This window comes from Pomacea canaliculata, linkage group LG3, assembly GCF_003073045.1.
Source record: "Pomacea canaliculata isolate SZHN2017 linkage group LG3, ASM307304v1, whole genome shotgun sequence".
Lineage (NCBI taxonomy): Eukaryota > Metazoa > Mollusca > Gastropoda > Architaenioglossa > Ampullariidae > Pomacea > Pomacea canaliculata.
Genome location: NC_037592.1, coordinates 3,830,047 through 3,852,935, shown reverse-complemented (window position 1 = coordinate 3,852,935; position 22,889 = coordinate 3,830,047). Strand labels below are relative to the sequence as shown.

The following is a 22,889-nucleotide window of genomic DNA, read 5'->3' as shown; positions in this document are numbered from 1 at the left end:
ACGGGGTAGTCAAAACGCTGCCATCGGATTTCTAGATCATGCCTTAATATTTCCAGCCAGAGCACAACGATGAAAAGTTGAGCGAATTCGAGAGTTCTGGTGTGACAGAGGATAAGGTTACAAACAGCAACATTGGTCAACTCTGTTGAGTGGTTGATGAACAGGAAAAAAAAACTGACACAAATCTTCAGTTTTTTTTGTTTTTTTTATATAAAGATAACCATTATGCTTTGCGGCGACAGCTACTCAATGCTTCGGCAATTCTTGTGGAAGAAGTCGGCCAACGATCTCTTAGTGAAAAATAGAAGAATGCCGTTGTGTGAACCTCCGTCACCAGGCACTTCCGTTGAGACCTGTGGTATAGGCAGTAGAATTTTTAGAGTATCGTACACAGATGAAGCCAGCACGCACCCTGGTATCTCAACAGTATGCCATGTCTGTTTCCCTTCATTTCTATCGCCTTTCAACAGACTGCACTCTTTCCGCGCTTCTCGTCGGTGGGAAGCTATGAATCGAGGTCACGCTTGTCGCAGCATAGCTTGGCACTTTTTTTGTCTAGTGGGTACGCCTACTTCACACATCAGGAGCCAGATTATTTTCTTTCGCGAAAGAGAACGCAAACATGACGGTCTTCCTGTGTCTGCCCAAAGCTATGTTTTAGACATGATTTAAAGTAAACAATATCCTTCACAACCTGAAATTTTGATAGGACTTGATTCAGAACGTCATTGTCTATCAACTTACCATTTCCCTTGCTTTCCCCTTTAAATAAGGTCCTCTAAATGAACCGTTTATTTTATTGCGAGAAAAAACAAACAGTATCACATACTTTAGGGTTACGACAATCATTTGCATGCGCTCACTCACCCCCTTTTCCGCCACGAACACGCACACACACACGAGATGGACATACGGATGCAAACACAAATACGACGCACAGAGACTCTTGGATGAAGATGAATAGCTAAAGAAACAACCAAACTTTTCTTTTTGGAGTCCACAAGATGAGTGTACATGTAACCTGTAAACTGTTATTAGTACATGCACTTTATTAAAAACAGAAGCTGCCTAAATTCTCCATGTGCCGAAAACACTCTTGTCTAAGGGAATTTCTGTTTCGTGATGACCACTCCCAACTTATTCCAGGTATCGTAACTGTAGTACTACACTCCCGGGCAGAGGCAGCTGAAACATATCTTTAAACCCGTACTTGCTGAGCCTGACGCAATGCCGAACGACGGTCAAACAAAAATGTCGCAGGGTTGGTGGCACACGGCGCTGTCCGTCGACGATTCCCTTCAGGCGCTCAAGTCTGGGGCCCTCCGCAAAAGAGTCAAGAACATCGGCGAGGTCGAAGTTCACCCGGCAGCCAACGGCCAGGAGCAGTTCCGCCAGGGTCCAGCGTCCGCGTCTCAGCGCCATCTGAGGGGAGTAAGCCCCTGCAGCTCTTTGTCAACATCAGCGCCGTGACTAAGGAACAAGCGTGTCATTTGGATGGTCACATGGTCGTTAGTCTCGAGCAGGTGGGCGACGGCATGGAGCGGGTATTCAGCCTCGTTTTCGCCAGGTAGGTCCAGCAGCAGGCGGGGGAAGTGGTCCAACAGCACCTCGGCCACGCTGACCTTACCGGCCGCCACGGCACTGTTGAGCGGTGAGTAGTTGGACTGCAGCGGGTTCTCGCCCTTTCTAACATGGTAACAATAACCCTGTTCTAGGAGCCGGCGTGTCAGGTCACCTGTGTGGACAATAATTTATGATTAGGATAGAGTGTTTAGTTCCCAGCTCCTGGTCATTCAATCAGGGCTAGGATATAGAATTTTAATCCTGACTTCTAATTATCCAAGTCGAAGGTTTAGTCCTAGCTGCTATGGCTAGGACGACAATTTTAATTAATTTTTAAAAATGTAATTTAATGATCAAGTCTGACTCGTATTTATCACATCAAGCCTAAGTAAGTTCTATTTTGTGCATATCCTGCTTTTGTCCTAGCTCTTGATCAACCTACCAAAGCGAGGTTTCATGGACCTCGTGTATATTACACATTGGGAGGAGGATGGGCGAGTGGCATCCGACAGCCGTAAATGCGCACCATCTGGCAGATGTGACAGTAGGACTGTATCTTCCTGCTTGTTTACTTTGTGGACTGGGCACTGGTTTATGCAGCATGTACACCCTACCCTTTGGTGTACAGTCTGCTACAACCTACGCCAGTTTATGGTCGTCAGCTTATTTTTGACTTCACACCACCTACTGTGAAGCGACTTGAGCTTGCCCGACAGGTAGGAATAGGGCACGATGTAAGACAACTTTTACTTTACTAGAACTGCTGTGGGGATAGAGCATCTGCATCATCACTTAGCAAGTTAGGAGCACATACGGACTACATATCTTTCATATAGTATTCTATGGACATAACGGTTGCATGTACTGTTGCGTGCGGCAATTATGTGTTATTATTATTCCGCGTTAATTTTTTCTTTTTGTCAAGCACTTTGAACTAACCTTTGATGGTGGTATAAAGCGCTCTATAATTTAACTTTGTTATTATTATTATTTACTTCGAACGCGCGCGTGCGCGCACACACACGAACACTCACAAACATGCACATGTACACAGACGCACAAAATTTTTTTTTTTTACTCAACTTGATGCTAGACTATCTTTTGTTGTTGTCTACTGTAGCCCCTGTGACTACACCACAATAATACCGTAGGGACCCTCATAATATTCCACAACTACTGCGAAACCCCTCAGCCGTGTTTTAACTACTGTAGCCCCTGCCTATCAATACTGTAACTGCTGTAACCGTTACTACTTCAACTTTCTTCTCACCCTCCTGGTGTCTGCAGCTGGAGACATAGTGCAGGCAGGAGCAGCCATGTACATCCTGAAGGCTGTGTGTTTGCTCGCCCTCAGGGTGATGTGACAAGAGATAAGCGGCACTCTGGTCGTCCCCATAGTAGAGGGACACCATCAGGGCTGTTCTTCCCTCCTCGTCTCTGGTCATGGGGTCAGCGCCTCGCTCCGCCAGCACTTCCACCAGGGCAGGGCACTGCCGGCGTGCTGCCACCATCATGGGGGTCAGAGACGGGGGACGTCGGCGTGGAGATCCAGCGGTCTCGTTGTACAGACCGGGTATCGTGTAGTCTGCTCCGGCTTCCAGTAACTTTTCTGCTGCTCTGATACACCTGACACACCACATAAGTGGGGACGGGTTTTTTAAAAATAGTTTTAACAAGCCTGCAGTCTACAGGAATTCATAATGAACTAGGAACCTCTGACACCTCTTGATGCCATGATATATATATATAGATATATTTTGGGTTGTCAGGAGGTCACAACATTTATGGGATCTCAAAATACAACAATAAGTCTACAGACAGTTGTACCTGAGATCAGAAGAAAATCATAATATATCTGGAATCTACGTAAAATCAAACTGTGCCATGGGTCTATATGAAATCACACTGTATCTGAATTAATCTAAAATCATATCCATGGGACTCTATATGAAAAAATAACCCACATTGGTTAAATAAGAGATGCCTAAAATTAAGTGATGCTTCTCTGATAATTGTTTATTAATGCTATATTTTTAATCACTTATAAACAATGAGTACTGGAACTTCAGTGATAGATGTTTTTGGGGTGACAACAATAGAAAGCCTCCAAACTGACTACACTTCTTTTATCTCTAGTAGTCTACTATGTAGTGGACATACACACACACCAGTTTTAACACCTACTGTCATCGCATGCAGAATGCATAACATTTTTGGGGAATTATATTAATGCAGTGGTTCTTAACTGGGGTTTGATCGAACCCTAGCGGTTTGGTGAGTCGGTCTCAGGGGTTCGGCAGAGCCTCCGCCACGGAGGTCAAGACACACCCGCAATTTGTGATGACACTAAAGAAGGGTTCGATGAATGTGCATATGAAACTTGTGGGTTCGGAACAACAAACAAGGTTAAGAACCACTGTATTAATGTTATTGCAAAAAGATTGCAGAACAAACTGAAAGAAAAATAAGCATTTTGCATGTAGGGAGTTGTAACCTAGGATCATACAGTGAAGAGATGGTGAAATGTCTGCATGAAATGTCTTGCAGAAATGTGCAGAATTTTTTGTTTAAAAACAAAGCTGTTTCAAAAAAATCACAAGCTGAAAATTGTTCAGGGCTCATATGCAGTGGAGAAAACTGCTTATGACTTAGTAGGCAATACGTTCATTTTTTTCCAGATTGTGATATAAGAGGATTTTTCCTCTTTATTATGCATACAAAATCTGTAAATTATACTAATAGATGATATAAAGACCATTGCTTACATTTCATACCTGCCTATTTATCTACTGCCATTTTAAGTGTAAGCACCTTAACCCTTATGCAACAGATCAACATCCACAGACCACATTCACGTGTCCCTAGGTACATGCATCTAGACTGACCACATATTTACAAAAATCAAAGCATTTCCTTTCCTCTCCTGTGAATACTCTTTTAAGACTTCAACAGTAAAAACAGTGATAACGTATAAAGGTATATGCCTGATAATTATATAGGTAACTTGCAAATAAACTTTAATGCTAAAATTTTCTTAGTAAACTTTCATTACCTTTCATGGGATGTGGATTCTCCTACTAAGCACAGACTATGTAGGGGTGTGCTATGATGAATATTAATAGCATTCACTTCTGCTCCATTCTTCAAAAGAAAGTCAATAACATCCACATGATAATTCTTTGCAGCAAAATGCAAAGGTGTGCTTTTAGTTCCCAGAGTCGGTAAGTTTATCAAAGAATACAATTCTTTGGATGTTTGGGTATAGGAAACAAATGAAATATGATCGGTCCTTGTTTTACAGTAGAAATCATTTATTGTTTTGTCCATATCCAGAAGAATTTGCAATATTGCAAGGTTTCCTACTTCTGCAGCAATGTGAATGGGAGACTGTCCATAATCATCCCTTCGTGTGACATATCTGTCCCGGGGAAGCATCTTCACAAGCTCTTCATTTTCATGTTTCACTGCTATATGCATGATTGTGTTACCCTTGGAATCTTGCAAAAGAGGATCACAGTCTGGTCGTTGCAGCAGTTCACAAACTACTTCTTTCATGTTGAACTCAGCTGCCATCAAAAGTACAGGTGCAACAGTCAACAAGGATTTTGATTTTTGTAAGGAGCAACCAGCTTTTATGAGAGCAACTGCAATGTCTTGATGCTGGAGCTGAACTGCCTGGTACAAAGGTGTCGGGCACCCAGGAAGAGTGGTGTCTGGGCTCTTACCAGATTTTAGGAGAGATTCAACCTCCGTCAAGGAACCTCGACAAACAGCATCAAAAATCGGGGCTCTTCGGAGTCGCCCCATTGTAAATCTACAGCATCACTAAAACCTTAGGGTTTTTTAATTGGGGGGAGGGTGAAAAGTGTTTTATCCCGATTTAATGAAGCTGTGAATGCAAGGAACAAATGCCAAAGTCTGGTGCGACTGCCTTATTTACTTTCGTTTTATGTAAATAAATGAAAAGAACACGGCTTGTTCAGTTCCATGGTTGCTCATTTTTTGCTTACACGAACACAACTGCATCTTTTATTTCCATTGATATGGAGACACTGTCTACTGAACAAGTTTTAGTCAATCTCAGAAATTTTAGAAAGACTTCAAAAAATGTTTATTTACGACATCCAATGAGTCCTACGACTAAACCAGGAAATAAGTCCCGATATAAAGCAGTTCCATTAATGTTATTAAATCAAATTGCTATCTCTATGTTTCCTAGTCATAAAGGAATTGGCCATTATTTCCAATTATAATGATCAAGGGATTATTCAAGACAATGCCATACCATACATTTGACGACACTACTGTTTACATCAGATCTTCTAACGGGCTAATCCTTAGATGGCTCCGTTGATCTTCTTCGACTAAATCTAGCTATCGTTTTCATTTCGATAATCATAATGATGATTGAAATTTTAATGTATTTCGAGAAATCTAAGAACTAAATATCAGTCTTTTTTTAAGTTAGCACAACACTTTTAGGGCGATTCCTTTCATCTGAATCGCTTTATTCGCAAATGGAGCCTGATGGGCTAACTTTCGTCTGCATTTCTTTGAGCTTCGAGAATGTTTTGGGGAGGGGTCAAGTGCAGTAAATATTAGTCCTTCTAGTGTGCGCATGGTATATACACTTCAATTCAAGCTTGTGTGGTTGGTAAAAAAAAATGCAATGACAAAACATGTACAAACTACGCAGGCATTTTCCACATGTGGCCCTCACGAAGACCTGTAATGGCTTACGTTTGCACTTCCATAAACGCAAGAGCTCTCGTGTCGTCTGCTCTTTCTCTGTGCATTGACAGTATGGTGTTCATCAACGTCACCCACTCCCTTCATGCGATGTAGAACTGCGGGTTCGGCGCGGATGCAAACAAAGATTCATGTACACGTTCCTTTTATCGACCAACAAAAATGTATAAGCAGCCATGGACCTAGACGTGGATCCAAATCGATCGAGTTCCTCCCCTTAGACGATGCACAAAAAGTTATTAAAATGCGTAAATAAACTAGAAAAGTGGAAATTTTGGAGCAATGAAAACCACAGAGCAATCAACTGCAGGATAATTACGTTACTTGTTAATCAACTGTCTTGTCGAACACATTAACTATAGGGAAGATCGACCGAAACAGAAAGGGCATGTGGTTTATCCACGTCTGGGGTTTGTCAGAACAATTGCGCATTTATCTAGCACCTGGTCACTGCATAATGAATATTGTTGCTTTAAATCTGGGCTGTTGCCGTCTTTGTGTTTAATTCTAGTTCGTTTGTGTTTGGATCTTTTTGTCGAGCACAGTGAACTCGCGAGGAAGTGCAGTATAAAAGTGTGCCGCCTCCTCGTAATCATCATTATCTCATGTTAATGGTGTACATGGATAAGTAAGAAGTTTTTATTAAATTAAAAGATTTGTTAAGCGGAGAATTCATACCAGAGAACTATATGAGAAAGAGGCATAAAGTGTTTATTTTTCTAATGCAGTCGTAAAATGTTTGTGTCCCCTTTGAAAAACTGTAGTCCCATTTCAGTGTGAACCAATACCAATGTCGAAGGATTAGCAGGTTTTCTCCACCTATCACATTATCACTTCTTCCCATTAGTCAGAGTTCGTTAAAAAATATTTTTCACTTTAATCAATTTTTTTTTTTTGGGGGGGGGGCGGGGTGGAGGGAGAATTCTCAGTATCCGAAGTGACTATATGATCTCATTTTTTCATCAGACAGCTGTTATCTACAGTCCGCACAGTAGATGGTGAACAAATTGTGGTCATAACAATTTTATTGTAGCAGTCACGTGTCTGTGAAGTACTTAAAGATTTAACTTAATCCCAGTCAGACAGTGAGGACACACACACACAAAGAAAAAGGCACGACGTATAAAGATCACCATCCATCCACACATACACACCCCTTCGATCAACCGCGCGATCGACCAGCTGGCTGCGCGTGAGCTCAAGAGGACGAAAACCACGATAAGAGGGTCGGGGAAGAGGTGAAGAGAAATATCTACACCTTCTCATAACAATGAGTTTGCACATGCACGGCCTTTGGTGAAGGCACTAATTGGTTCATTGGAAAGAACGAGACACTATCGCGACAATCAATAGCACAACACCTGGCGTTGGTGACGTGGTGTGTGTGGGCTGTGCGCGCTCGCCTCCCGCCACTTCGACCTCAAGTGCGTTCCCGTTCCGGTGGAAAGAAGTGCTTAAACAGCCGCAAAAAGTATGTTTTTTTATATATTTATTTCTATTTGCTACAATATTGATAAATTGTGCACAGGACCTATCATGGGCGCCATTTTAAATTTTGGACAGCATTAAACTGATCACACTCATGTCAGCGACGTAGTTACGAAACTTCACCTCACGTGTGTCGAGGGGAGAGGGAAGGTCATTTCATGCATCAGGTGTTTGAAAGCTTCATAGTGACCGCAAACCATCTGCCATAAAAACTTGCAGGAACTAGTTGGTCTTGATGATGGCTTCTCTGAGCAGACGACATCGGCTTGGCGCACACAAACGCTAAGGAGCCCGGCAGAAGATGCAAGGGCGACGGATGTACGCCAACTCAGAGTACTGATCGGGTGATTCATTCAGACATAGCAAAAAGCTGAAAAAGTGCATGGTGACAGGCACGACGAGATGCTGATGGCATGATCGAGTTTGCACACGTGCATATGTGAACGTCAGTGGAATACTTGCTTGTGGAGAACGGTACCGATGTGAGTACAAATCTTCTCTCAAGAGTTAAAAAAAAATCTGTTGTGGGCGTTGTTTAGTTAATAAATATATATGGATACGTATACGTCATTATGTAGAGAGAGCGGCAATAAATATAAAATATTCCCTCTCTCTCTCTTTCTTCACCACACTTCATGTAGCAGTTCACGCTTCCTGCACTTCAGACCATTTTCCTTGTTATATTTTCCACCCGCTTTAGATTCAAGAACTACATTTAATGATTACTGTGTCTACTACAATTGTAAGGCGCAGCTGCATACACGAGTATATTTAAATCATGTTAAATTATAATATATTTACCGTTTCGGGTGATTAGTGTACAATGTCCAAGTCTAAAAGACTTCATTCACCTTCATTAAGGTTTTAAGCTCAGCATCGTGATGAACAAAATGAATAAAGTGTGCTAAGTGCCAACTTAGGTGGAAATGACAGGACCTTACAAACAACAACAGTCGTTAATGAATTTTAACTCAGATTATCAGTATCAAAGTGTGAGGAATTTTAGTTTAAAGCACCATGCTTATTCGCAGTTCTTTGGCTAGCAAGAAAGCTTGTCATGAACCTAAATAGGTTATACGAATCATTAATACTTTTGTGGCTGTAGAGAGTTTTACAGGGAATTAGGATGATAGACGAGTGTGCGACTATGATGTAATGTTAAAGAAACAAGCTACTAACATATGAGCAAGTGTTTATCTGCGGCAAATGACTGTCTTCTTTAGATGGCCACACGCACGTCATATTCTTTGAACCTCGCAGAAGAAGTTTTGTCAACAGGTGTAGTTGTGCTGACAGGTGAGTTCTGTTGACAGGCGATACGGTTTATTAATATTGATGGCTTTCATAACAGACAGCTGTTTACCCGTCTTCTTCTCTGTAGTTGGTATCTCTTACTTGCCGCTATCTCCGCTATTGTTTGACTGTTTGCCTGCTGTGCCATCCTGACAGTTTTCTCTCACTCACTCCCTTGTCTCCCCTCCACTTCTTTTCCCTCATAACAGATGTGTGAGATGTGTGTGAGCACATGTGTTTGTGTGTATGGTCATGCGTGTACACCCATTTGTGCATATGCAAGCATTTGTGTGTGCGTGTGTGTGAGAGAGAGATGATAAGTGCCTTTTTAAACATTGTTGTGGTAGCAATGACCCTCAATGTCAACAACATATGTCTGATAAGGCTTCGTTTTCGCGTCTGTTAGTTAAGTTTCCAGCCACAAGACTGCTTACGGTTGGTTGGTTGGTTGGTTGGTTGGTTGGTTGGTTGGTTGGTCAGTAAGTACAGGTTGGTTGACCGGTTGGTTAGTCAGTTGGCTGATTGATTTGCTGGTTGTATCGATTGAGGAATCGATGACAATACAGCGATGATCATTGTTGTCTGACAACAGGAGGGGTAGACATGGCACAGACCCCGATCATAACATTCCCGGAGACCGCGCACGAGCGCCTGATCACATGGAGCGCCGAGCGACTCCTTGGTGTACTACGTCATTACCTTCAGTGGATCACGTGCATCCAGAAGGCCAGCAAGTTCTCTTTACTGGCCAACCTGCAGCAGGCGTCTAGAGCCACAATAAGTGTTATCGTAGAGGCGGCAGAAAAACTGGAGGTGGGTTCATTCTCGCACATTCATTCACCCTCCCTAACACAGCATATATAGTCAGGTCGGTCCTGTTGTAAAAGAAATGGGTCAGTCCTTGTTTTTACATCGAAAAAGCCTTCGCCCCTTTATCACCGAGAAAAGAAATGACTGTAAGTGATTCTTTCGCAACCTGAAATTTTAATAGGACTTGATTCAGAGCGTCAGTGTCTATCCTTTAAGTAAGAGCATGTGTAAGAGCATGCTTAATTCACTTGTAAGAATCGAGCATCATAATACATATATATTTATTAGCCATATATTCCATCACCATATAACGTCTGTCTCTTTGCTTGCGACCGTGTTCTCTAGCAAGCAGATGCTTTTTTCGCACGGTAGTAGCTTTGAGCAGCTTGCTCCTTACTCTGTCTTTTACTGCAGCTCCAGTCACGTGGTACAATAACCGCCTTCTACTGTATGAAGCCTTACGCCAAGTCGAGGTCGAGACAGCTTAAAAAGCTGCTGGGTTTGAAACCAAGCAAAAAACATCCCAAGATTCCTCTTTTCAAGGTTACGTAAGGTTACTAATATTTGTTTGTTTGTTTGTTTGTTTGTTTGTTTGTTTGTTTGTTTGTTTGTTTGTTTGTTTGTGTGGTAGTTTTACAGAGAGGGCGTTTTCTTTCAACGGGGTACTAAAATAGTATTTTATGCGAGCTCACTGGAAAGTTGTCAATACGAGCAAAGTTTTTTTTTTAAATCACGAAAAAACGAAATACTGAATGACTAGCATTACAAAAACAACATAAAGGAGTGATATGGATCGTGGGAAGATAAGGTTCAAAATAATATGCACAGATGTTACCTCGGTTCTTTGGGGATACAAGCTTCTTGTTGCTTGTGAGATACCATCACCCCAATCCTGCATTATTCACTCCTACTGTTATTCTGTCTTTCTTTCTCGATTAGAACAGAGCCGGCGCTGGACGGGATGGGAGGGGGAGGGGCAAGCAGGGCAACCGCCCCAGGCCCACGCCTTTAGGGGTCCCTCGAAAGGAGATTTTGTGGTACGGTATATAGCCTACACTAAAGGCCCCGCGGGGCCCCGCGTATTCCTAACGCCGGCTCTGATTAGAGGTACAGTTGGCTGTAATAGAAATGTAATCAATGCTGTAAAGAAGTGTAATCAATATAGAAGTAGTAAAATGTGTTCGACTGTCTGGACGGCCCTTTTTGTTGTGTGCGTTAAAAGAGAATGAAAATGTCCCTATTTATGTGTTTTCAGGTAGTATTATTGAAAACTCACCAGGACCTGTTTAGCCAAATCGATGTCAGCGAGCTAACGCCGGAGTTCGGAGGCACACTAATCTACGATCATGCAGCATGGGTGCGATTTCATCAGGTCCGCTTTTAATTTCCAGAATAAAAAGGTCAAACATTTATAGCAGTATACACCAACGCAAAATGTCCTTTCATTAACTTATAAGAGGGGAATCAAATTACATTATTAGTGGGATTGATATCAAGCAATCATAGCAGTTATGTCTGTCGATATTGCTTGTAATTTCATACCGAGTAAATAATTGCAGACGGTCACTCCCTGTATCCGAGAAGCAGAGAACGCGATTCGACGACTTCCTGCCATCAGAGACCGGGTGGAGCTCCTTCAAGAATATGAAGTGAGTGGGCAGAGCGCTGCCGACATCCAGACTCTGATGGGGGAACTCTCCGACAAGTATCATTTGACCGTGAGGTGAGCAGTTCTCCGGAATCACGCATGCGTCCATCACAGTACTTTCATCTCATTAGGAAATAATTTAAATCTTCGTTTGATCCTGGTATCTTAATTATATGATATTCAGCATCATCCACACTAATCCGGCCATACCTGTGTACCTACACTCGCACAGACACACCATCATTTGACTATGGCGAAGTTGGATAGTGTTGTATTTACCAATATACACTTATTGAATAACAAATTAAATAAAATAAATAAGAAGGCTGAGATACAAGGAACGAGCGATCGAGAGGCAGACCCTGTTACAGACGATGGTTTATGGTTCATTCGCCAGTCCTGTCATTGTCACTTTACAGTGAGGCCCATTTCCAAGAAACTCTGGACGGGTGCAAGCAGACTTTGCTGCTGCTGGACCACGACGCCAACACGCACGCCGATTGGCTAAGTCAGGTGCACGCAGATCACGTGACGCAGGCAACGTCCTCCGTAAGGCAGCTGTTCCAGCAACTGGACTCCCAGCGCTGGCAACTGGAGGAGACATGGCGGGGATCGAAGACAGCCTTACTGTCCTTCTCCAGATACAGAAACACAGAGAAAGATCCGTGGAGGTTAACACACGCAACAGACCTTCATTTACTATTTTCTTTTCTATAACCCACGAAATTTTTTCCTTGGTTTAAAATTTTTAATATTTCATTATTTTAATAATAATTATTTTGAAATTAATTTTTATGATATTTGTTGGTTATCCTTCTTCATTCCCATATTTCTCTGGCAAGATAATGGCAGGTAAACCTCTATAAGACATAATTGTTAGAATTGGAGTCAGATGCAAACGAGGGTTAAAGAAAATATCGCTTATCTTGCAGATTGAAAAAAAGATTAAGACGCACTTTGAACCCCTCTTGAAGGAGCATCCATGTGTGGCAAACACTTTGAGCCAGGCGGAGTTGTACCGGACACACTTCACTACCTCCTTGTATGAGCCAGCAAAGGTGAGACGTGTGTGTTTACATTACAGACATTTTTATGACAAAGGTAAGATTAGCATATACACTTAACTATTTTCTTTGAGCCTAAAGCTCTCTCTCACACACACACACTAACACCAAGAACAGTATTAATAAATTGTATAGCACTATATTACAACATTGAGGTTATACTCTGAGCGCTGACCCACTAAAACAGCTTTAAAGCTACATCTCGGTTAAAACTAAAATACGAAATTTAAAATGTTGTCCAAACAGCATCCCTAGAATAAATCTGGAGCCCAGTTCTTGTGTTTTTGAACAAGTGTGTCCGAAATCATCTACTGGTGCAAGGGAGGGAATTTCATAAATCTCCCGTTGCTTGCGAGCAAATTATTCGCGGCTTACGCACTGCATAGTAGCAATGGGCCCGTGAAAACATCTGAAGCATGGTTTCAACACACCGAGAGTTTACTGTCACCCAAGGGTAATAAATGCAGACTGTCAGAGATGTCCTCTGTATCTGTTGGCCAGTAAAGCTGAACATCGTATCCCTTTTTTATTCATTGTTCATTGACTGGTACCGGTCGTTGGGGGTGTGGGTGTCGGGTGGGAGCACATTCATAGACACGGCTGCTGACAAAGCCCATCTCAGCCCTGTCTTGAGTAGCTGCCAGTGCACTCTTTGCAATACTCGGTTGAGTATAACTGTTTTCTGTGAGAAGGCAGCCACAAATACCCAAACCTGTATCGTATGCGACCTCCTGACCTCACACGACTTTCCCCGTCTCTTTTATTGCGCATGTCTCTCTGTTCAGGAACTTCTTGGCCAGGCCACTGAGATCCTGGAGGATATGCAGAGATTGAAGGCGCGCTCCCCCGACCCGCTTGTGACGTCAGTGACATTCACTCAGCGGCTGACGGTTACTCTGCAACCTTTCACACAGCACCTGCAAGGCTTTCAGGACGTCTACGTTGCAGTTCACATCTTCCACCTTTTGCTGGAGAAGGTGAGTTCTACCTTTGTCCTCAGGCGCAACTGATAAGCGGTCGTCATAGAGACAGGATCATGTGAACTCTTGTTTTCCACAGTATGCTTTGAGGTTTTCGTTTGTTTCTATAATTCAACCAAAAAATAATTTATTTATGTGTTGAGGTCGTCTAGGGACGATACAAAGGTAGTACAACAATGAGGTATAACCACTGGTTGACCTACGAATCTTGCGTGCACGCAATCTTAGATTGTATCATTCATGCTTTTAAACGGTTGTAGATAACACGGTTCATCCAAAATATTGTATGTAATAATGTCGTCATGCTTTGTACTGTTCATGCTAAATACATACAAAGTTCCTAATCTGTTGGGTGTAGGCGCTAAAATGGTACAGGAAGGTCCTGAAGTTTCTTCCAGATGCCCTGCTGGAACGACTGAGAGAAGTGGGCGGCAACCAGATCTTGCAGATGCCGCTGGAATGGCAGGGGGCTGTCGAGAGCTTTTTACACAGACACCCTCCCCCACAGGAACAGCACATTGCTAAGCTTGACACCGAGGTCCCTCCACAGGTGGACAGGCGTCTCCGACTGCAGGCTCGCTCACTGGCACTTAGGTGTGTGACTCTCTCCTCCCCTCATCCCCAACACACACACATAAACACACACGCGCACGCACGCACCTACACACGAGGACACATGTCAGTGACATAAAGTTTAACTGAATCCGTGAATCCATCCAATATATTTATCATAGTTTGTCTTTGCCGATCTGTTTGTCTATCTGCCCACGTGTCTGTTTCTGCACGGGTCATCAGCTGACGGTGGGATTTCTTCGTAAGACTAATCTATGTTTATTCACAATGTAAACCTGTCAACAATTTTATTTTTTAGACTCCGATTGCTACAGCGGCTCTTGTTCGGTCGACGGTGGCCGATAAAACTGTTGGAAGCAGCATTTTCGTGGAAGTCAGAATTGCATGGCAATACCATGGGCAGCATCTCTTCCACAAAGGAGACAAAACCAACACGCGAACACAGGGCTCAAGAGGCTGTGACATCACAACTTGCTTCCGACCGTGGCCCTTCGATTTTCCTCCACCTGAAGAGATCTGGAAGTTTTTCCAGCACGGACACCGGAGACATGGATTTCTTTGCAGGACAAAGAAGCCCACCAGTGACTTTCCACCTGTACGGTTCCTCCGCTGATGAAGAAAAGAACGCGAAGGAGGTTAACCCTAACAAGGCGGTGAAGAAGAGTACTTGCGAGCCCTTACAACAGCCTCAAGTAAATTTGAAAACCATTCCTCCTACTTCCAGAATCAGCAACAGTAACGGAGAACATTTAGCTCGGGATGCACAAGAGCAGGTCAACAAGAAGAGGGTCAGAGGTCAAGCAAAAGTTTTGGAAGGTGTCCGAGAGCAGGAGAGGTTTGTCCGGCTCACTTTCTCACCATCGGGGACGACAGAGAAGAGAGGACGTGCACTGAACTACAAGAACAAAATTGACAGCAGCAACGAAGACTTCCTGTTGCACGACTTGGAAGGAAACCCCACGGGCTCGGAGTCCGGCATCGAGGTGCTGGATGTTGAAGACCCTTGCGACACAATCGTGGAGAAAATTAAGGCCGTGTCCAGCAGCAGTTTGCCTGGGGAGGTCAAGCTGCAGTGTGTATCCCACCTCCTGGCCACCTCCTCCTTCCGACAGCCAGAGAAGCGCGCAGTGACGCTTCGTGACTTCCGCCGAGCTCGAAACGCCGATACCAGCTTCCGGTCGCAGGTTGTGGGCCGGCCGAGACAGAAGGATGGTCGTCTTCTCAGTTACAGGGCTGGCCGAGACGACGAGCGTTCACTATGGGTGGGAAGAGGCCACGGGGACCCATCTCCTCTCAGCGATGATGCTGCAGGAGGACAGAAGTACAGGCAGAAGAGTGAAGCCACCATTAAGACTAGGAGACTGGCTGAACCAGAGAAACTCCCGCTTGGTGAGAGACCAGCCAGTGCGGTGGCCAAGCTACGCCAACGGCTGGCTCGGTCACTTATGGACTTGGACATAGCTGATGAGGACAGCATCCACACTGGCCATAACACCTCCGACGAAGGGGTTTTCATGACGTCCGGAATGAAGGCCAAAAGGTTTTCCTATGACCCTGCTCTGGCACCTAGCTACCAGTTCCGGCAGATACCTTCTCCTGAGCTTCGACGGAAATCCCAAGATGACATCTTGGATTTGGCGCGTTCAGGTCAAGGTCACAGTGCAAAAATGACTTTTCAGAGGCCTTTGGGGGATGGTTCGACATTACTTCCATGGCTAGAAGATGACATAAGGCCATCGAGAAGGAAATACTTCGGATCACACGGCGACCTTTTGGACGTTGCCAAATCGTCTCTTCCTAAGCCCTCGCCAGTGAGATTGGGAACCCAGAAGAGCCCCTCACGATGGCGTCAGAACATTGTTGTTGACGCCCCAGATCTTCCCAGCAAAGGCCACCAGCAGGCAAGGGACTTCATTGCCCCGTCCTTCTTGCAGCCAAGTACCTCGCTTACGAACATTGGGTTTAACATTGACGCTGCTGTCAGCTTTGCCCAGTCAAGCCACAGCAGCAGCGATGACATCCACCCAGCAGCCTCCAAGCTCAGAGATCAAGACCCTGAGCATGCGAAGACTCGAAGACTGGAAACTTTCAGTGAACAATCCTACAATGCCTCAGCAGATTCTCTTCTCATCAGGTTTGTTAACTCTCATCAGGGATTTTGTTTTAAAGCTCTTTCAAAAAATAACTTTTCCTCTGTGATTGGGCAAGAAAATGAGCTCTGAAGATTACGTTTTTCTAAAACTTTCTGTTCAAGGATCCTGTTATATCGGAATATACCTTGTTATCCCTGTTTTCTGTAGAATGTGATAAGAAAGGGTTACCTTCTGTGCATGACCTAAGTCCAAAACATAGCCTTTAGATGTTCACTTTAACAGCACAGTATCAGATAATATGATTCTTTTCTAATCTTTGCTCAATTTTTTAACCGAGACAATGATTTCACAGATTATCTGATGAAGCAGACATGGAATATATGAGCCAAAATGAACTCGAGTCAAGCCTGAAGAGATCTCATCAGATACTGAAGGTAATGTCAACAAACCTTTGTATGTAGCATATTATTCTAAATGATGGTGCAATTTGAATGTTTGAATTCAATGCTGCTGTACATTCAGTGTCCAAATACTCATGAGTATGCAAGTATGTAGTAAAATAGTTGCAGGCGAACAATCAGTATCAGCAGTCTGGCACATGCATTTCCCTCATTTTCACAGGCTACAGAAGAGAAACTTGTCAGAAGACAGCAAAGTTTTGACCAAGAAACTTACACCAACCAGAATCCAGAAGTACCACTTGACACTAAAGACTCAGAAAGTTCAGGGACTGAAAGCAGTGAGGACAGCAGTGTCCCTCCACAGATCCTGACATCCCAAGATTTTGATCCTGATGGTGAAGAATCTGCCAGCCAGTGGATGCATCACACCTTTGACCTCATGAGGTCAGGGGATTTGAAAGCTGAGCTGGACTGGGATGCAGATGTCAGTAATATGTCTGACCATTGGTCAGAAGGCAGGAAGAGAGGTCAGTGCTTATTTCCCTGACAAATTTACAATTGTTAAAAGATATTTAAAAAGATAATATTTATATTTTAATTTATTTATAAGTATATTTTCCCCTGAGTTTTATTTCTTCAAAGAACAAGCACTTTTTTTTATTGCTGTTAGTATTTTAACACCTACTTACATTGACTACCTGGTTTATCAAGGCATGTAAAATGGGGTGAAAGGAGAGGATTGGGCTGTGGACCACTTACACTTCACTATGGCCATTAGGCTCTTTATCTATACTGGAATAGATAGTTTCTAGCAGGTTACTGTGATTTTTTTTTTCTTTTTCAGGTCAGAGTTTTTCTGGACCAGACTTTTTCTGAAATGATGTAGGCTGAATGGTGCTCATCCACATTGACATAAAGAAGTGTTCATTTGCACTGCAGTGAATATAAGCAATTCATTTTAAAAACCCTTCATTTTTTTTAAAATGCCTTCATTTTTTAAAATGCCTCCAGACGTGCTCTTTGCATGAAGACTACTAAGTGACAGTTCTGCTGTTAACAAGAAGAATGAAAACAAATTAATGCATTGCAAATTACTATAAGAAACTTTTATTTTTATCATCACACAAGACATTTTCAATAACAGCATCTGACTCAAGGGACAAACGTTGTGCCTGCATTTATTTTGCTATTTCTCTTTGTGTATATAAATATACTGTGACACTTTAACCAACACATGAATTTTAATCAAGACATTTATGGATAATACTAATGTTCCTGCGCACCTGAGCCATTTGTACTCAGAAGATCAGAGGCTTACTTATGATGACAGAAAATGTACAAAGGAAATACAGCATTGCAGAGTTTTGTTTTACATCATAGACTTCCAAACAACAGACAAAATGTTTACATTTTACTTGATTTGATTCTGCAACAAACTGAAAACACTCTTTTTGGAGCTTTGTGTGATGGCCAGTGCAGCATTTTCTATATGACTTTATCCTCATGACTAGCCCATCATTAGCACCAAAGCAGATCTTAATTTGATTTTCAAAAAATTTGAATTGGCAAACAAGAGAGGCAGGAACTCCAAATGTCACATAAAAGGACATGCATGTTAAAACATAAACATGCACTAACGAATAGTGATAAAAGCACTATATCGTGTTTCTTTTTCATTCCACCAACACTATCTTTCTCAGGCACAGTACATGTGATTTCTGCAACACACTTTGTTTACATGCATCATGCAAAGATCTGTGAAGTAACAGATAAAATACTGTCAGTTCGCTATGGGTTACTGAGTATATTTTATTCGTTTTTAAGATGGAATGTTTCATCTATTGCTACAGTGCAGACACGATTCTAATCTGATGTATCGGTGGCAAACATTTTCTAATCTTATTTCTAGCCACGAGCACACAAAATTATGGCAAAATCAAGTTAGTTATTTGTTGTTCGCTTTTTGCCACCACCCCAACCAATGCTCTTGTTCACTGGTTCTGTGCGCCATGAGATTTTTTCTCGATTATTTTTATTGGGATCGGAGCCGACCTTGATAGGGGGCAGCACTGTCGTCTGACCTGAAATAAATAAATAGATCAATAAAGCATAAACATTTGGAGAGACTTCATGAAAAAATATTTGCATTACAAAAAATGACCTTTTATCATTCTAAAACAGTCAAATTTAAAAATAAGTATAAGCTAAAACGAAAAAAAATCCCAGAATAAGTGAATATTAAAGAATCATTTAAAAGAAATGATGATTATTATTAAAGAAATATTTTTAGAATAAAGGGAAATATTAAAAAGGTAATAAGATGGTCAGAATATTAACATATACTTTCACAGCACTTTATATAAAAAAAAAGATACAATAAGACCTCTTAACATATGCGCACACATGAACAGAGGAGAAATGTGCGACCTAATTGTTTAGATACCTGACGTCACTTGTGTCAAAGCATAACATATTTGTTCGCTAATTGACCCAGCTGTTGAATGAGTGCCTGACCCCTAAGAGGGTTAGTAAATGGAAATAATTTAGGCACTGCCCTCACAAAAATGGTGGTCCCAAGGCCCTATAAATTTCACTTCCCAACAATGGACTACCTTTACCTCATTCACACTCACACAAACAGAGAAGAAAATAAATGAAGAAAAACTAATTTAAAAACTTCACTGGTACTTGACAATGACGATGAATCTCCACTAATGCTGTGTCGATGGGCCTGCTGATACAGCTGAAATCTGCCAATGTTACTGGCCGAATCAAACTCTGTTAAATCTGGGCTTCGCTGGAAATAAGACACATGAACGAAAAGTTGCTTTAAGACACAAAATGTAAGGATATTCATGAGTATGCAATATAAGCACATGCAACCACTGTGTAACAATTTCACAATTATATCCATGAACACATTACAGTTAGCTATAAACAAGAGGCACTTAAAAAAACTAATCACACGCACCTGGTATCGAGGTTGCTGACGTGACAAATCTGAATCAGATGAGGTTAGTGTCATTACATGTTCCCCTGCATGTGATCCGGGGTTGATGCGAGAGCTGGAAACGTCAAAATCTCCCACCTGTGTATGCAGCCACTCATACGTGCGACCTTTTTTCGTCTGAACCTCTGCCTGCTTTTCCAATTCTCTCTGCTGGGCTTCTTCTTTTTGTGCTGAAAACAAAATTCATGTTCATGATTTCCTGTTCATGATTTCCAAACCATCACACCTCTTGCTAATCAAAATTCTTTCAGCTCTTGTATTGTCAGTTGTAGCTGGCCTTGTAGCGTTATTTCATGGTAGCACTCTGCCAGTTAAACCATGATATCAAAATTAGAATAAATCTCATAAAAATTGTTCAAGAAATGCCTTTGAATAAAGAAACATGGGTACCCTGAAAATATTCCTTGCGAGGTAAGACATGTGCAGGTGGAGGTCGCACAGAATGGACATTTGAAATTTCTTTTAACTTGTGGAATAATTTCAGCCTCTGATGTGGATCTGTAACATTAAATCAAACAGCACTAATAGTTAAAGAAGCACTTCAACATACTTATCCATGATAGAAACTGCCAAAGCTGTATTTTACGTAACACTCAGTTCAAAATCAACACAATTCACTACAGCATTTTGGCAATAAATCTACAATCAGTGATTGTTTAATTTCAATACTCTATTTCTGCACTAATTAATGCTTGAAACAAAAGAACAACAACAACAAAATCAACTCCACTCTATACAAGGTGAAATTTGGAACTTATAAATATTTACTCATAAGTTCTTAAAAATATTCAAAGTTCAACCGAAGTGGATAACAAGAGCCACCACTGTTACATGAGAGCTTGAAGTCAGGCGGCGGTCACGGTGCACAGGGCCACTTAGGACCACGAACATGTCCGCGTTTAGAGCAGTCAAGGTCGCTACCTGCTCGCGCCTTTGTTCTCACGATCATGTACTGGCAACACACACACAGTCAGGCGCGCACGCTTTCATAATTTTCGGAAGCTTGAAAACATATATTATTTCGAAGGGGCAACTTATATATTTTTTAGAGAAAAAAAAAACGTTTCAAGTCTACATTACATTGGTTTAGTAATTGGACAGATTTGTTTTCACACGAAGAGATTATGGTTTTAACATTTTTCTATTTTTCCTTTCGGACGCTGCAGAAAAGTGTTTACTGTTTTTTTTTTCAATGCAAACTGCAGCCGTATATTTAAAAAACAATAGAGCAAACAGGACTATCTGGCTTGTGTTTGATGGAAGGACATGCGAGTGAACTCGATTTCTGTTCAAAATAACGTTCCAGAAATCGAGCTCTCACTCGGCCCATGTGGAGGATCGTGCTGTTCAGGTTTTCTGAATATAATTTCCAGTTCCCCCACCGTTACCAGCGGAGATGTTGGGGCGGCCAACCTATCGTTTGCATGACGCATCTGACAGCAGGTTCTCTCTTACAGTTCCTTCTTGCTTTCCCGTAATAATTTCTTTACATTCTGGACACACTTTCTTTTGTATCTTTTTAGCAAGGTAACCATCAATATAAGTTAAAATTTTGTCCTCATGAATCGATAGTTTCTCGACAGAGCTATTAAAACTATATCGGGAGATTTCAAATTCGTTTAGCTCACATCATGGACGTGTATTAGGATATTAGTTTGTGCTCACATCTTGCGTCAGAAATCGCTGGAGTGCGCTGATGTTGCTCAGCGTCAAGAGAAAGTGATCTCCGCCTTCGATGCAGTTTTTTTCTTGTACTTTGCATGATGATACCATCCACCATCACCTGGTGAAAGAACTGAAATTGCCGTGGACTTGGATTATCTCCATGTCTTCCTTTTCCTGGTATTACAGAAAAGAGGTTTTCTATGCAGACTTGATTTAGTCCGCTAGTGTGGAGGAATTTAACCTCATTCATTTTGCGATCATCCCACAGTTGAAGCAGGCTTTGTACAGCAATTTTCCATCCAATAATACAGGATGAATTGCTTTTAAGTTGACAGCCATGACAAAATTTAGAGCAAGTACTCTATGTCACCCGACTTTTCCGAGATGGCATTACGCATCGTTCGGCTGCTAAACTTGCTAAGGCTGTTAAGCGCATTAAACAGTTGATTAATGCGTTCAACAAAGAAAGCAGTCTCAGAGGCCTCTTCTTATAACATCGGATACCATTGGTGATATTTCAACTTCAACACTGTGCGATAGAACCTGAAAGGCAAACTTTACCCAAAGGGCTGAACAACCTGGCAACTCTAGGTGTTTTTCTGAGAGGCGTGGAACCATTCGGATTCAGTTCTTGCTATCCATTCTGAAAAAATATTTTATGTATTTCGGTGGATTGGGTACATCAAAGATGTTTGGAACCTCGCATCAGATCAGCCGGCAGTCTTTGTTCACGATGTTCATGACATATCTTGGTTCAAAATGGTCAAAGTAGAGAGCACATTTCGCATGGAAATACGATGCCGGCAGTCCCGACAGATTGCTTCACAGGCACTTCTGCACCCACTTCTTACATCTTTAGAAATGACAACACAAGACTAGTGAAACTTCTAAGCAGAAGTATATGTGGCAAACTAAAGATAAAAGCAATTTGTTAAATCTTCTAAGGAAAGGAAATGCTGTTAATTCACCTATTTTCGTCTTTCACAAAAGAAAACAATTAAAAACCTTTAGTTTGAGAGTTGTGACAACTAGGCGCAGCACCAAGTACCAGCAAGTACCACCAGGTACGCGCAAACACTGATACTAGTAACAGGAGGGCGTGGCCGCGATCACATACAAGTCAGGGTAAGTGGTCGCTCTTATTATCCTCTTTGATGCAACAGAGTCAGTCTTTTATTTCAAAAAGTGCCAGAAAGGATATCCAAATTATTAACATCTCTTGTTTCACCATCCAGTTAGTTGATAGCACCACTAACTTCCCCTCTTCATGGGTTTCCCATTCCTTCACCCTTTATTATTGTCACTGCACTCTCTATTTCATGTTGATTGACATGAGGCATGGCTGAAGACAGACAGGCCTGTAGGGGTACACAGAAGGCAGTTGCTGGTAAAGCAAGCAAAAGAAGAACTGGCTGGTTGTCCACTAGGAGTGTTATTAATGGCAGCACAGGACTGGCCCCCATTGGCAAGCCTTCGCCACCAGTGTCTCATTGTGTCCCCGTGATGAGAGGTACTAGCAAGTTGGCCCCACAGGTGGGCCGCCTTGCTCCAG

At 42.2% G+C, this 22,889-nt stretch overlaps 3 protein-coding genes across 3 annotated transcripts in view; 1 reads left to right on the top strand and 2 right to left on the bottom strand.

The window, feature by feature from the left end:
- Window positions 1–1,029: 1,029 nt before the first annotated feature.
- Window positions 1,030–6,509, bottom strand: LOC112559212 (tankyrase-1-like). The gene is made up of 3 exons (XM_025230262.1): window positions 4,616–6,509; window positions 2,834–3,189; window positions 1,030–1,735 (listed from the first exon to the last, which is right to left on the bottom strand). Exons 1-3 carry the CDS (start codon window positions 5,368–5,370, stop codon window positions 1,413–1,415), a joined length of 1,434 nt encoding a protein of 477 aa, XP_025086047.1. The 5' UTR covers window positions 5,371–6,509; the 3' UTR covers window positions 1,030–1,412.
- Window positions 6,510–7,500: 991 nt separating this feature from the next.
- LOC112558691 lies at window positions 7,501–18,225 on the top strand. Its single transcript, XM_025229278.1, has 15 exons — window positions 7,501–7,783; window positions 8,020–8,282; window positions 9,024–9,096; window positions 9,686–9,906; window positions 10,318–10,446; window positions 11,159–11,275; window positions 11,463–11,626; window positions 11,971–12,232; window positions 12,484–12,609; window positions 13,401–13,592; window positions 13,954–14,189; window positions 14,467–16,302; window positions 16,614–16,695; window positions 16,883–17,189; window positions 17,507–18,225. Exons 3-15 carry the CDS (start codon window positions 9,024–9,026, stop codon window positions 17,536–17,538), a joined length of 3,777 nt encoding a protein of 1,258 aa, XP_025085063.1. The 5' UTR covers window positions 7,501–7,783; window positions 8,020–8,282; the 3' UTR covers window positions 17,539–18,225.
- The window catches only part of LOC112558690 (leucine-rich repeat and IQ domain-containing protein 1-like), a 21,641-nt gene continuing 16,505 nt past the window's right edge, over window positions 17,754–22,889 (bottom strand). The window contains exons 27-30 of the mRNA XM_025229277.1: window positions 20,063–20,170; window positions 19,634–19,842; window positions 19,345–19,459; window positions 17,754–18,743 (exon numbers count right to left, since the gene is read on the bottom strand). Of these exons, the coding sequence (XP_025085062.1) occupies window positions 18,604–18,743; window positions 19,345–19,459; window positions 19,634–19,842; window positions 20,063–20,170 (572 nt within the window). The 3' untranslated portion in view covers window positions 17,754–18,603. The remainder of the gene's footprint in view (window positions 18,744–19,344; window positions 19,460–19,633; window positions 19,843–20,062; window positions 20,171–22,889) is intronic.

Bases quoted from the DNA above. Each gene is read 5' to 3' on its own strand.
- LOC112559212 (XM_025230262.1), bottom strand. From the start codon at position 5,370: ATGGGGCGACTCCGAAGAGCCCCGATTTTTGATGCTGTTTGTCGAGGT. The intron at 3,190-4,615 runs GTAATGAAAGTT...GTGGTGTGTCAG, and splicing joins GAATCCACATCCCATGAAAG to GTGTATCAGAGCAGCAGAAA. The intron at 1,736-2,833 runs GTGAGAAGAAAG...TTGTCCACACAG, and splicing joins CAGCTGCAGACACCAGGAGG to GTGACCTGACACGCCGGCTC.
- LOC112558691 (XM_025229278.1), top strand. From the start codon at position 9,024: ATGGCCACACGCACGTCATATTCTTTGAACCTCGCAGAAGAAGTTTTG. The intron at 16,696-16,882 runs GTAATGTCAACA...TCATTTTCACAG, and splicing joins GATCTCATCAGATACTGAAG to GCTACAGAAGAGAAACTTGT. The intron at 17,190-17,506 runs GTCAGTGCTTAT...TTTCTTTTTCAG, and splicing joins GTCAGAAGGCAGGAAGAGAG to GTCAGAGTTTTTCTGGACCA.